General features: G+C 43.4%; 1 protein-coding gene across 3 annotated transcripts in view; it reads right to left on the bottom strand.

The window, feature by feature from the left end:
- Positions 1 to 15,572, bottom strand: part of Cacna2d3 (calcium channel, voltage-dependent, alpha 2/delta subunit 3) — a gene marked incomplete at its 5' end in the record, with an annotated part of 848,592 nt that overhangs the window by 408,641 nt on the left and 424,379 nt on the right. For all 3 annotated transcript variants that reach the window (XM_013515709.1, XM_013515711.1, XM_013515710.1), the window contains 1 exon segment: positions 10,667 to 10,780. In XM_013515709.1, coding sequence (XP_013371163.1) covers positions 10,667 to 10,780 — 114 coding nt within the window.

Raw genomic sequence — 15,572 nt, 5'->3', positions numbered from 1 at the left:
GCTCTACCAAAATGCTGTGTGTTTTTAATTTATTTCTTTATATGTCAGGTTTACTTGACAGTTATTTACTATATTATTGATGTGATAAAGTGCATTTTGGTCTACTGTTTTGAAAAGCAAATAATATTTTTCAGGAGTTCCGTGGAAATGGCACTGTTTGTGAAGGTTCTGGGTTAAGCCATGGATACTTGTTTCCTGACCCCTACCAGTACACAGTATTTCCGTCAACTAGTTCACACACGTATTCCTCCTTCCAGTGTTGTTAGGGACCTATTTTATTCTAAGTACTGGGAAAACATTTTCTAAATTCCACTCTTTTAGGCTTCATAAGCCATGTCCAGTGTTTGTCTCTCCTCCTCTTTTTCTTCAACAGTTCCTTCAAACCATTCTGAGCTCATAAATAGGTCAAGATCCAGATGGGATCTGAAGGTCATTCTTTTCGCCATTTCCTGTTCTATATCTTTACAGAGCAGAAATCATGTATTTCAGTAAATCCCTGTTTGAACCAATTATTGGCCTCCCCAAGTCATGTCCTTGCTCTTCTATGGTCTCTAATCAATATCTAGAGCAGGGACAAACCTGCTAGAGTTTCCAATGATACAGACATGCCCTGTGGCACACGTGCCATAGGTTCGCCACCTCTGATCTACAGTGATCCTGCTACGTCAGGTCATACCACTCAGATCTCTTCCATGGCTTCTTCAAGGCAAAAGCCCAAGTCCTCCAAATGCCTACGAAGTCCTAACAGTGTGGGAAAATGAATGGTTCCATTTTCTCCCCATCTCTACTCTGCTCATTCCGTTCACTGATTATCTGGTCACACTTTAGATTTATGGTGTCTTCCATGTGATTACTCCCTCTGAGAAACTCCGTTCTCTGGATATGCCCACCGCTCTCCCTGCAATTCCATTACATTTCTTCTTGTGTTTCTCCTTCTCTGAGTGGGCTTCCTTGATCATTTCATTTCTAACTGTAAACACCCTAACCAACTAGCACTCTTCATTTTCCTTTCCTTTCTTTTTAATTCTCCCTAACAAGTAACTTGCTAAACTTCTGTTTTGCCCGTTCACTTAGTTATTTCCATATTTATACTTATGCTTGTTTATTTGTGTATTTCTTTGCCTCCCATCCTGTTCCCCCAACAAGAAGATGTAAGAAATTATTTACTGCTCTATTTCTTGACAATACCTGTCAAACATACCAACAACAAACACACACCAAGGATCTTGTACATTTTTATTTGCACATTAACAGCATGACCTACACATCCTTTTCCATCTTTTATTTTTCTACTCTTTTTATCTCTACCTCCAGGCCAAAACATTTTTTTCATTTATTGTTTAGTTATTTTCCAACTTTCACAATTTTAATAATTTAATCCTTCCAGTAAAAAAAATTCATGTATAGCAATTTAGAAAGCAAGTAAATCTTTCTTTCTTTGTTTCTTTCCTTTTCTTTTCTTGTTTTTCTTTTATTTTGCTTTAAGTTTTGTTTTGTTTTGCTTTGTCTCAGCACTGGGTACTAAACTAGGATCCTGCATAAGCTAAATACCCAACCTATCCATTTTTATTTTGAGAAAAATCTTGTAAATTGCTAAATTATCAAGGCTGTCATCTAATTGCCATCCTCCTGCCTCAGCCTCCCAGGCTGCTGGGATTACAGATGTGTACCATCATACCACAGCAAATAATTTATTTCAGCAGAGCTTGAATGTGAAGAATTATCTTAAATGCTTTGTCCAACTATAATCAGAGGCAAGTAGACAGCAAATTTGTTTTGTTTCCAATAGATTCTTCGGCCATGTGTCATTCCTATGCCCTGGTGTGTATATAATGCCATGTGACTGTTTCTTGTGATGAGTTTGTGTCATATTAGTCATAGAAGGTACACAATTCATGATCACTACAATAAATCCTAACAAGAAGATAGATAAATCAGGTTTGATCTCAGGAGAAACAAAAGTAAATGATTTACAAAATAATCTTGCATATTTACGTTTAAGAGAGAAAAGGGATCATCTTGGCTATTTTTTTCTTTCTGATTCAACTGAAAGGTTTTATTTTATTTTATTTATTTTAATAGTGTAATATTTCATTTATCATGCTCCCTGAGATATACGCTTCCTCTATGAAACAACAAAAAGAACAACAAATTTTTATAGCCCTGGCCAGGGCAGCAGTAATAAATAGAACTGTCTGTATGATATATGTACATCTCCATCTTTTTCCAGTAAGCTTATGATTCCTAGAAAGCTGCACAAAAGGCCAAAGTTCCCACATTTGCAGATTTTCTCAATTCAGGAAAGCCCTCACTCTTACACTGTATCTCTGAATGCTGCCTCTAGCAATTCCTTCTATTTTCTTCTCAGGATTCAAATGAAGAAGACCGTCAGTTTATTCTTTATATTTGTTTGCTTTTGAGACAATATTTCAATGTCTTTGCATACATTCCAGAAGTATTACCAACAACAGTTCTATACATCTATCAATGTTTTATTCAAGTGTTTCCTATCATTAAAATCCTCAGTAATAACAAGGAATGTATTGTGGGGCATGAAATAAGAAGGTGGTGGGCAAGGGCAGTGGCTCAGCTGTACAGCACTTCCCCAGCAGGTGTGAGACCCTGGATTGGATCCCCACAAGTAGGGGGCGGCAGTGGGGGAGAAGGTGAAAAAGATGCTGAAGAAAAATAACGCATGCCAGTTTTCCGCAGTGTGGTGGGAGCCTGCAGAGAGAGAGTGATTCGGGACAGATATCCCATTCTGTCTGATTACAGTGTAGTTTGTTGGGCCATGCACCTGCTGAAACAAGTGGGCTGTATGCATTTTGGGGTGGAGTCCCTTTTGGTAGGGTCCCCTGCAGCCTCTTCCTTCTCCTCTTCTCCCCTTTCTTCCCCTCCTTTCTCTCTGCTCTGCTTTCCCATTCCCTCCCCCTTCCCTCTTTTCTTTTTTTGAGTACTACAGGATTGAACCCAAGACCTTACCACTGCACTACATCCCTGCCTCTTTTCATTTATTTTTTTTTAAGTTTGTGACAGGACCTTGCCAAGTCATTACATTCCTCAAGCAGGGTTTGAATTTGCGACCCTCCTGCCGCAGCTTCCCAGAGCGCTGGGATTATAAATGTTTACCACCACACCCCATCAAGTGGAGGATGTGACTCTTCCCCTAGCAAAGAAGGGGAAATGGCTTCCTGAAAAATGGCTACTTGGGGGGGTCATCTGGTGGGAAATCGCACTTCCCACTGCCTACTTTCTGAAGACAGCAGCACCTGAGGGAGGCCAGAGCCCCAGCACAGAACCCAGGAGGAGAAACAGCAGCTGTAGCTGCGGGAAAGGTGCCAGGCGGCTGTCTCAGGTCTGTGACTCAGGGTGATTTTTCAACGGCTGGTAGCAGCCATGCATCAGTGGCCTTGTTCCTAACGTGTCTTGTCATGTTCTTCTTGCTGGCATCACAAGACGTCTAATACCAGCAGAAGTAATTAAAAAGAAACCCAGAGACAATGAACCATTTCAACTTTCCCTTCAGCTGCAAGGAGGGTCCGCTGAGCTCTCACCGCGGTGACTGAAAATGCCTTTCCCTGTCATACTGTTGACTGACCACAAGAAATGAATGTTCTCGCTATTTCCCTGAGACAGCTTTAGGATTTATCACCCTTGGAAAAAATAAAGCAATGGCGCAAATTCACACAAAACTTCCAGAGCAAAGTGTGACTTCAGTCAGAGAAAAAGGAAGTGTGGGTGGAAGGGAAGGATGAGGAAGACAGAGAAATGTGCCGGGTCAGTTCAGCCCAGAAACAGAGCAGCAGGAAGGGTGGCAACCTGGCGCGCTCACCGGAAGCAACAGTGCTGCTCCTCATGTTGTCCACCGCACTGAAATCTGCAAGGAAGAGGCCTGGCCCCAAAGCCGCGCAGTCCTTGTCTTTCGGTCTGATTCTCCAAACAGCGCACACCTCTCTTTGGTTCCAAAAAGCCCATGGCTCCCCCTGGATCCCAGTTGCAGCTCTTTGGCTTGCCCACTGCCACCCAGGCCAGCTACTCTCTGCCTGCCTTGCGAGTCTCCCCCTCCACCCATGGACAGTCCCTATGCTTGCCGGGCTCCAGCCACCTGCTCTTCACCTGGCTGTTCATGTCCGGCTCCTCCTCCTCCCTCTGCCGGAGCGCCCTTCCCATGTGCCCCCTTCACCTTAAACATGCCCCTCCCAGAGGCTTCCTTGGTCACTCCGCCTACTAGAGTGGCTACCATTCCACTCCTTGTCTGAGACCCATGCTTATCAGAAGATGTATAATTATTTCTTACTAACTGCCCTTTTCTCTGGCTTGTCATTTGTGAGCTCCTGCTGAGCTCTGTGGTCTCTTTAGAAGTGTCATACCAGCTCCATGTTCCTGTGCTTGCTACAGTGGGCTGGACACAGGGGCTCCCCAATAAATCCTTGTGCAGGAAGTAACCTCAGGAGTGCCACTGTTCTTTACTGTGTCCCAACAGCCCCTACCACTCTCCTGCCTCCATAGTAACTTGGTGTGTGTGTGTGTATGTTTCAGATACCCCTACATGTGTACACACAAACACACACACACACCCACACACACATACACACACAGTAGCAGTTCCATTTTAACTCCTTCTCAAGTTGTCTATGGTCTTGGGCAAATCCCTTGTCCTCTCAACCTGTTCAAAGGAAGGCAGAGAAAATGCTCTGTGAAAGTATTTGAAAGTCAGAGAACACTGTAGCTGGGAGTGGGGGAATCCAAAATTGCTTAAGATCATTAAAGGATTAGGATTTCAATAGGATAATCCCTGACTCAGCTCAGAAACTCCGCTGCCCGGGAATGTCACAGGCCTCATGGAAAGAGATGCACAGGTGATTCCTAAGCTTTGCAACAGCACCGTAGAGGCTCTGAAGAAGAACTAGACTTTGCAGCACCCTGCAGACTGCCTCAGGCTGCACCTTCCACTTGGGGCAAGGAAGGAAGCTCATCTGGAGCTGAGGAGACCTATGTGGCACCAGCCTTAAGTTCAATGATTCCCAACCGGGTTTGCAGAACTGCTCCACAGTGACATCCCCCAAAGCATTCTACGATCAAGTGCTTCCCTTTATTCTGGAACCAAGATCTGCTTTGTCCCCTCCTGGCAGTCTCCAGCAGACCACCACGCAGCCTCCTAGAACACTGAACGCTGGCCCTTACTCTGAGCACCTCACAGCTACCATCCTTGCCACTGATCTTCAGATAATAACAACGAAGCACACATAACTCCAGTAGCATTCACCTTTGAAGTTCCCCTTCCTTTTGAAGAGGAAAAATCTTATAATCACACCGAGACGACATCCTGAGGCTGCTCAATTTACTCTGCTCTTGATCTGTTGGGCTGTGAGATCAGAGCCCTGACAGTCTGCAGACCTCCTGTACTTGGGGGCAGGAAGGCCAAGCAAATGGACTTATTGTCCCCGTGACAATGTGCGCAACAGAGACATTCGCACCTTTGATCATTTTCTTTCATTTCACTGTCAAGAGGTCTGAGTCCTGGTTAAGGCCACAAGCTCAGCCTTTGACTGCAGGTGTCAATCTGATCAGTTCCATTCACTACAGAACCCTGAATCCAATAGAGACAGCCTCACAGTGCCTCAGTTTCCTCCTTTGAAAAAGGGGGAAGTAATAGTTCCCATCTCATGTGATTTCTCTACAACTGAACACACATGAAGTGTTTAGAACAGTGCTTGATACTGAGCATTCAACAAAAACCAGCTATTGCTAGATCTGTTTTATAAGGTTAGGGTAGAAAAATCAGCCGAAACGTTATCTTATTGAAAGAGACCCAACTTGCACAGAATGGAAAGTAAATAGAACATTCGAGTACTGCCTCTGTTGCTCATCACAGAGCCGTGTGAAAGACGGAGGGTGTAATGATGTCCAGGAGATAAGATGGGTCAGTACAGATGCAGACCCAGGCAGTGCATCCCTAACACTGAAGCAAGTTAATCTGTGATCTGTTATTTGACAGTTACAGCCAAATTTCACCACTAAAATGTAAAATAAAGTTTACTGACTGATAGGTAGTTTCGTGTTGCCCCAGAGTAACAGAAATTACAGAAATTCCATTTTTTTTGTATTCAGGAGTGCTGCAGACAGTCTCTCTCTCCCTAAAATCCACGTTGAATGCAGCCTACAGTGTGACAGTATTAGGAGTTAAGGACTTTAGAAAATGATTAGGATTAGATAAGGTCACAAAGATGAAGTTTTCCTGAATGAGATTAAGACTGCTTCCCCATTTTCTCCATTATGTGAGGATACAAGAATCAACAGTCTGCAAAGTGGAAGTGAGCTCTCAGCAGGGCCCTGTATGTTAGCATGCTTATCTCAAACCTCCAGCCTCTAAACTATGAGAAATGAATTTCTCTTTGCAATCAGCCACCCAGTCTTGTCTTTTGTTACAGCATCCCAAACTAAGTCAGGGGATCTCTGGTTTCCTGCATCTTTGCAAAGAAGGGATTTGGTGTTTCCTGTTACCCCAGTGACCTGAAAGCTGTGACGTTCTGCCACATGCTCACACTACTACCAAGACCAAGCTTAAGGAGAAGTCTTATAGCATTTTAGAGGATCCTACAGTCCAGGTCCTGGGTCTGTAACTTCTACCTCACTCTGATCTTGAACAAGCCCATCAATGAGCACTGTACACCACCTTAACAATGGTACTGACACAGACCCAGGAGTGGGAGAAAGGAGTGAGAATGACTAGAAACCAGTAAGGGACACTGAACAATTCAAAAAGAGACCCAACAGTAAGAAAACTATTTTCCATCAATTCTGCCCCTGCCATTTATTCTGTGGCCAGTATGTTTATTCACGTAGAAAAGATGGACAGGGAGACAGAAATTGCTACTGCCACCCTCTGTTGAATTCAGCCAGAGCATAAAACTCAGGTTACCTCAATGACTTTCAACAATACACAAGATGCTCTGAAGTTATTCAAAGATCACTTTGGCAAATGTATCCTTAAAGGGCCAAATAGTAGATATTTCATGTCTTGTGGGACAGGTAGTCTGTCTTCAGCCACAGAAAGTATGGAAACAAAGGGGTGTGTCTACGTTAAAGCAACACTATGTATGGACCCTGAAATTTGAATTTGAAATTTTTTTAAAATGTAAGTTTATTGGTACAATTTAAGTATACAGAATGACCACATTCCTTATAGGAAATTCATATCTGTACCATAGTTTGCCAGTCCCTGCTTTCAGTCCCATAGCTCACTGTTCCTTTAACTGTCCAGCCAGTGTGCCTCTATCTGGTGCGCATCATAGGGAGGATACGGGTAATGATAAATAATTCCATCACTTTCTTCTCTTTAAATGAGAAGAGGAGCTGTATAAAAGCAGGCAGAGCCATTTTCCTAATTTAAATATATGTAGCTCTAGTTTTTAACCAGTCGAGGAACAAGCACTTTTCATAGTGAGGAGTTCACATTTTATTCCAAATGTGTAAGAACTACTGCTAAGCCACTAACCCATGGATATTAAGCAAAAGTAAATGGCGGCCCATAAATGAATAAAGCGCTCCTCACTGTCGCTCTCAGAAATTAAATGCTGGCCAGGGAGCCATTGCAGAGGCAGTCATGATGCTGCCTTCATCGTCTCACAGTGAAGCCACCAATCACGCATTCCTCCCTCCAGCTTGGTCTACAGTGTTTTAGGGAAGCAGGTACCTTGAGCAAGGCCTTGGAAAGGTACGAAAGATCTTTTAAAAATGATGCTCTCACGTGCTTTTCTGGCCTGTTCCCCTACCTTCTGCTTTCCCTTTCTTGTAACCCAAATATCACTCTAAGGAAGTGCAGGCTCCTAGAACAGGGATGGACACAGTGTGGTGCTGCAGAATTAGACACCTGCGTGGAGACAGAAGTGAGGTGGCCCCGCCAACTTGCCAACTGCATACGGCTTTGTTAGTGACAGCATAGAGAGAAGACCCCTCACCCAGTTAACCTGAGGAATCACAAGAAATAATAAATTGTTATTTTAAGTCAATAGAGTTGAAAATGTTTTATAGCATTGCATGACAAGTAATTTCCTTTCCTTTCTTTCTTCTCCTTTTGCCTATTAGTTTTCTTTTGCTGCATAACAAATTATCCAAAACACAATGCTTCAAAACAACATACATTCATTGTCTCAGTTTCCATGGGTCAGGAGTCTGGGCTCAGTCTAACTGGTAGGTCATCTGTTTGCAGTCTTATGTGGCTGCAGTCAAGGTGCTGGCTGGGCTGGTTCATCTAGCAGACAGTCTGGGAAGGAATCCCCTTCCAAGCTTGTGCAGATCACTGTAGGAGTTCACTCCTTGTGACTGTAAGATTGAGGGATGAGCCTTTTTAGGCTGTTGGCTGGAGGCCACCCTCAGGTTCCACAGGCTGCCTGAAATTCTGCCTGGGCTTCTCCAAACAAATGCTCACCACATCACACCAGCAGGAAGAGACTCTCTGCCCTCAGGAGGGTCCAGTCCCTCTTCCCAGAGCTTTTCACTGAATAAGTCCTACTCAGGATAATGTCCCTTTTGACTAGCTCAAAAATCAACTGACTTGGGACTAAAGTCCCTTCTCTTTTACAATGTTCAATTGCTCAGAAGCAAACCATGGGTCCTGCTCACACCTGAAGAGAAGCAATTGCATAGGACATAAACTCTAGGGGGCAGGAGTCACAAAGCCACTCCAGGCTCTCTACCCGACACCTCTCAGCAAGGCTCGGATATGGCACAAGATGGTGGACTGTCCAGAAGTCAGAAACCTGTCCTCGTGGACTCACCAAACAATAAAGATGGCAGACAGGTCAAACGACAGTACTGGAAATGGAGCTTGATTTCTCCTGAGAAAATTCATAGGGAATTTGGAGTTTCAGGCTTAGGCAAGGATATCATGCCTCTAGCTGGAGGAGAAAAGGAGAGGCTTCAGGCACATCTAAGAAAGGGGAACAAATCTCGTGTCTGGCAAATATAGGTCCTTCCTAGGAAATAGTAAGTGCTGTTAGGATAGAGTGTTGGTCAGGACCTCTACCTATGGGCAAGTCAAGCTTTTGAGTCATGTGAGCTGAGAGGAAATGATGGAAAGTAATGAGGGCCAGGGCCACATAAAGCTGTTGTCGTCTGACAGGACAGCTGTTTCTCAGCTACTCTTTGCTCTGAGAAGTGCTTCCCACTATTATGCTTTATCTAGATGTCTCCCCAAAGTCTCCTCCACTTATAGATGGGTGTGACTAGATAACAGGTGCACAATACTGGATTATGGGCATGTGATAATTAGATTAGTCTACTGATTGATTCAGCATGGTTCTGGGTATGGATACTAGGAAGGCCTAGGTGTGGGTAGCACCAATCTGTAGGTTTATCTCTTGAATGGAATAAAAAGGGAAAGGAAGGTCAGTTGCTTCCTGCTTCCTGTCACATCATGGACTATTTCTCCTCTGCCATGCCCCTCTGCCATGGAGCCACCAGACTACGGACAGAAACCTCTACAAACAACCTTTCCTCCTTTAATTTGTGAGTGTAAGGTATTTTTTTTTACTGGCAATGGGAAACAAAGGCAGATGGCCAGCATCCCTTCACCACACATTGGCTTACTAAGAATTGACTCTGACCTGTACCTGTCCCTGAAAACCATCACCTAAAATACTACTAGTACTTCAGATCACCTTGTCCAAGAGTAAACTCCATCTGTTCAAGAGTTGAGTTCCTAACTCAGTACTTATGGTGGCACACATTTACTCCTGCATATCATTCGGGTAGGTGCTATGTCAGATACTCACTTACTCTGAGTAAGACAAGCAAGGACGTTTTCCCTCCAGCTTCTGAGGAAATGGGTGTTTCCAAGGTCAAATACCAGGGGAGGGAACTGACATCCATTTGTGGACTGAGTTGTACAAATGTACGCAGCTTTAACTATCAGACTCACTTGGTGGGGTGAGATCCTGTGTTATCTAATCAAGAATGACTAAGGGAATAGGGAATGACATATCCCATCTTGTGTCACCACAGGGTATGTACTTCCTGGATATGGATGAGGGCACAGTTGTCATTTGTTTCCTGTTTCTTTGTGACAAGCTTGTATGGTTAGTTCAATTCCTATAAATTAAATAAACAAAATAGACAAAGCTGGGCAGGCTTGGGTGAACTGTCCCCAGTAGCTACAGTTAGGGTAACACCCCTGGCACATGGAATAGAAAAGGACAAAAACTTCTACAAGGCTGAGAAATAGCACTGAGAGATGGAGAAAAGGCTCTGTGTGGGAATGGGGTCCAGCGAGGAATCACAGACACAAGATTCATAAAGGAAAGGGCTGCAAGGCCCCACGGCCGACTTCACCATTCTGCAGATTCTGGCCCCACCAAGCAGCTTGGCTCCAGGGAAAATAAAAACAAACAGAAGTGCTACCCGATATTGAAAAAGTATATTGCATAATAAAGCTTTCCACAGAACATGTTTAACAGGTCTTTACGGTTTTCTTCTCTCCTCCTCTATAAAAAAATTCATTTTGAAAACAAGGAAAGCCATAGTATTTGATTTTGGTCAACCAAAAAGCACACGACTGAGAAACCATAGGTCATTATGAGATTAAGTCTACATGGGACACTTATCTGCGGACAATCTGGAGGTTATGACAGTCTCCACTGCGCACACGGGGCTAGCACCGGCTTACCTTTCGGTCGGGCCAGTTGTGTTTTGCAAAGATGGCATCGTAGGTGTCCACCGCCCCGTCAGTGATGAGCATGAGCGCCTGGCTGCAGATGCTTCCTTGTCCCGTATGGTTGAACTGTGGAAGGCAAACATTGGAGACAATGCATGTCAGAGAGTTCTGTGTGTCTGCCCTCAAGACATCAAGGGCATTAGGTACCAGGCTTGGGAAGTCTCTGGAAGTGGTAGCTCAATGTGCACACCCTATAGGGTAGGCTTTCTGCATGGGCTGCCATATCTGTCCTGACAAATGAGAACTAAATGCAGACCCACACAAGTTACCTTCACGTATGGGCCACATTTGCACCAACGCCAACAGCATTGCCTCAAGAATCTTTTAGGGCCCATGATAAGGGCAGCAGGGTGTCTGAGAGACAACAGCTGTTTCAACATCTATGTGGGTCTGCTCTGTGTAGGGCTGACGTGTACAGAATGTAATGAAATCAGGGAATTTTTGAACACATAGAGAATAGATTCAAGAGTATACAATTCAGACACTTAAACTCTCTTTTTAAGCGTGTATTTTAAATACACATTATCTGAACGTCGTATTTTGTAGCAATTTATTGTTTAGTGTCATGCTGGAATTCCAAGATTGTGCCTGCTGGTGTGCAAATCTCTAAACTTCTTCAACTTTTTTAACTTTATAACATGTTTTAAAAGATCCCAACCTTTATGAGTAGCATCTAAAATGACCAAACACAGTTGCCAGAGACATGTGTCTTTCCCCTGAATCTGAGGTGAAAAATGCCTCTAATGAATGCAATTAATAATGCAATTCAAAGGAGCACAGTGTCCTTTAAAGGTTCTACAATTAGGTGAGTGTGTAGGCCCGGGAAGTACATACAAAGTCTTCAGCATTCAGTAGGGAACACGCCCTCCATTATAATCTGCAAAGTTTATTCTGAAATCATTTGCTAAATGCTCACACAGTGCTGAGGATGAATCACCCAAATGCCTTTCCTCCTTGTAGCTCTGTATTCTTTTGGAGAAGACATGCAAACACAAGGTAAATAGGTAAATTATGCTGTGTATTTGATAATGATGATGTTATGGGAAATAAAAAGGAAGGAACAGCAGATCACAAATGGGGATTTTAGAAAAAATCCCCATTTTAGAAAAAGACTAGTCAGGGAAGACATCACTGAGAACATAACATCACAATAATTCCTGATAATGAGGAGGGTGGGAGAAGGGCATTTTGAGAGGTCAAACACTTAAGTGTGGAAGCAGTGAGAAAGAGAGTCCTTGACATGTTCAATCTCTGGCTCTGACATTAAGGAAGGGTGAAGGCTATTCTTAGACTTGCTGGGTGGCCACTGGTAAGCCAGAGAACAAACACAGCATTGAAGTTTTTTTTGTTTGATTGTGTTTTGTTGTGCTGTTCTTGTTTTTAGAGATAGGCACTTACTTTGTAGATCAGCTTGCTTTGAACTCACTATGTAGCCCAGGCTGGCCTTGAACTTATGGCACTCTCCTGCCTCAGCCTCCTGAGTAATGGGATTAAAGGTGTACAACATCATGCCCAGCTAAAGCATTCAAGTTGTCAAGGCCCACTATCCATGTACTATAAATAACAGGATGGATGGATGGAGGGAGGGAGGGAGGGAGGGAGGGAAGGAGACAGGGAAAGAGGGAGGCAGGAAATCACCTTGTGGTCATAGGAGGACAGAGAAAAGCCACTTCAAAACATGCGTGGGGTATCATGATATTGTGGAAAGCACTCAATCTCTTGTGTCCTAGCACCATGGCTACATGTCTGGGGTTAGTTCTCCTTCCTGAACATTATCTTCTCCATTCATATGGTGGGAAAAACATCCTTATACAGTTGTTATAACTCAAGTTAAATGCTCAAAGTATTCTGAGCTACAAGCAGGAACTCAATCCTTGCTAGAGTCTGAGGTCGATACAATTCTCATCCTCATTTTCTAGGTAGGGACGCTGAGGCAGAGAGAGCTGAGCTAATCTTCCCACGGTCATACAACTACTATATGACACAGCTGGTATCTAAATACCAGCCAAAGAGCTCTGCATCTACACAGTTCATTCTACAGCTTTTAGTAAAGACCTGATGGTCCATGAGCAGGTGTTGATTGCTATGGTTTGGATATCATTTGAGTATAACCCCAAGGTGTCCTGTGTGGGAGGCTGAGGGGGTGAAGCATTAAGAGGGCACCGGGTGGGAGGTTCTTAGGTCACTGGGGGTGCTACCCTCAGAAGAGAGTAAAGTGGTTCTGGAGAGAACAAGTTAAAAGAGGGAGCATGACTGCTAGTCTCTCTCTGGCTGTTTCAGGTAGGTACTCTCTCTTGCTCTTGCATAAACTCACACTCTTGCACACACTCCAGCCGCCATGTCACCATCAACCTTAGGAGAGGCCAAACTAATGCAGCTACTTGATGTTGGAGTTTCAGCCTCCAGAACCGTGAGCTACATAAACCTCTTTTCATTATACAGTGATCCTATCTCAGCCACTTGGTTAAGAGTAATGAAAACTAAATAACACAGTGGTACATTGTAAGCAGTACTTCACAAGGGTTCATTTCCTTCTCTTGCATCTTTCTCCCTCCACCCTTACCTATGACCCCAAGAGCGAGAACCCCTTAAATTTTGTGTCCCAGGCACGTGCCTCACAATAGTCTAGGCCCTTGTGGTCACTCTTACAACTCAGACCTCTCATGCGCTCTTCTGTTAATTATGCTGCTACTGTTTTAGCAGAGGGAAAACCACAGCCATCCTCTCACAGAGCTGTCCACGTATGACTGCTGTGTCACTACCACCGTTTCCTTACTACTACAGAACATTCTTGCCCAGGGAGATAAAAGTCACAAATAAGTGTATTCCTTATGCTAGAAACATCCTGAAAAACCTCTCAGCTCTTTAACAGAAAGTAAAAAGGGCAGTTTATATCCAAAGACTCTTTCAAACTTTAACCCCACAATCTTCCCCTGCTGCGTAAACCAAGCCTCCCCTGCAACACTGAAGTCTTAATGGATTCTAATCCAGCCTCCTTCCTCTCTCCCACATGGAAACACCCACCTTCAACCACATTCAAAGTCTCATTAAGTACCCCAACTTTGCCATGCCCACTCTGTAGCGGCACTAAGACTCTCAGGGTGGTGCATTCCATTCCTTACTCGGTAAGAAAAAGAAGCCTTGTAGCCTATTCTCAGGTTATTCTGTTTGTTTGTGAAACACACAGCCTTCAGGAGTATGGAATAAGCCCAGAGCAAGCCACTGAATAATGGTGATCTGTGATTCAGGTCACAGATGCTTCAGAGAATGCAAGTCAGGATGCCCTTCGGCTGTTGTTCATGCAATTCATTTGAAAACATCCTGGAAAATTTTGCCAAACAAAAGAAAAGAAAGAGGGGGGAAAATGAAGATATCTGAATAATGTAGACTGGAAGAAGGGGCTGCCAGGAGCTATTTATTTAAGAACATTACTTCTCTCTCTGGACGGGTCTAGGGTATTCTCTGCTGCAATCTGTAGTTGGAGAATTTTGAAGAATGCAATTAAATTCAAATGCTTTGATGGGTAATATCTCTTCGCTTCATATTTGTCTGGACCTTTTTTTATTGAATAGCGAGAGTGATGAAAGTGTTTTCCATAATAATAACAATGACAAGGGCCTGATGATGAACTACAATTAGCTCAGTGATTCATCAGTTAGCAGCAAAAATTTCAATGCATCCTGACATTTAGAGCATTTGGTTGTGATTAACCGTCTTTGAAATGTCACCGAATTTTATTTAATTGGCTAAGAAAAATTTTTAAAAGGTAATCACTGCAAAGATCACATTCATCGCCAAAAAAGATAATTGCAGCTGTCACATGACAAGGTAGATGCTAAGTACTGCAGCACACTGGCTGTGTGTTCTTACAGAATCTAATGAATGCGTGGAGATCAATCACTGGAAGGGGCTTAGAAGTTTATTTGAATGCTCCTGTCAGAGACATTGGTATCAATAACCCCAAGCCTTTACCTCGTCTAAGCAAATACCAAATCTGAAATGCAATAATTGTTAAGACAGAACTGACTCCATTTAATTACCTCTGAACCATTCTAAGTTCTAGCCATAGTCACAATCTCAATTGTGTGTGTGGGCACACATGTGTGTGCATGCGTGCACATGTGTGTGTCTGAGAAATAGCTTTTTTACTTGATACTGGCTTATGGAGGCAGACATGATACACAGGAAGAGAATGATATCACTTAAAGGTCATATCGATAAAGTGGAAAACAGATACAGCTCCATTTTCACAGGAGTTAGAGCATCTCTGTTGGTGAAAGGACTTTGCTATTTAAAAAGTCAATGAATGACAAGAGATGGGATGGAAATGTTGCTCTCTGTAGGGTAAATGTGCACTCAGAAGAATTTGTTGCCAACTGCCACCTGATCTCAAGCAGGGACATTTCATAATCCTCGCTGGTGCTTACTGTCTGGGGTTTATGCACAGGTCATTTGGGTTTCTACTGGGTCAGACCCCACAGAGGTGGGTGAAGTGAGGGCCGAGAGGTATGCAAAGGGATTTCCCTGTTCAAAAATGTTTTCCTCACAGGATTCAGGAAAAGTCCACTCATGTTGGTGGTGTCTCTGGGTCTTCGTAATCTTTGCAGAAGTGTGAATATACATCTTGGAGGATACAGTAACATTATCATCAAAACTGCATGGTGAGCTGTGACTTTTCCAAGGTGTCCACATTGAGTTGACGACACTATAAAAAGTGTTTCTAGACCAGTTATCTGGAGCACTGGCATAAAGACATTTTTAAAGATGTGTTTACTCCTGTGCTTCTGAAGGCCTTTAATGCATGCAGGTGCATTGTGAGTTTTGATGAGAAAGAAATGTCTCCCCACCATGCTCACCG

Source organism: Chinchilla lanigera, unplaced genomic scaffold (assembly GCF_000276665.1).
Source record: "Chinchilla lanigera isolate Chin_1 unplaced genomic scaffold, ChiLan1.0 scaffold00029, whole genome shotgun sequence".
In the NCBI taxonomy this organism is placed as follows: Eukaryota; Metazoa; Chordata; class Mammalia; order Rodentia; family Chinchillidae; genus Chinchilla; species Chinchilla lanigera.
The sequence above is the reverse complement of the archived record's forward strand: the minus strand, read 5'-3'. Positions and strand labels throughout refer to the sequence as shown.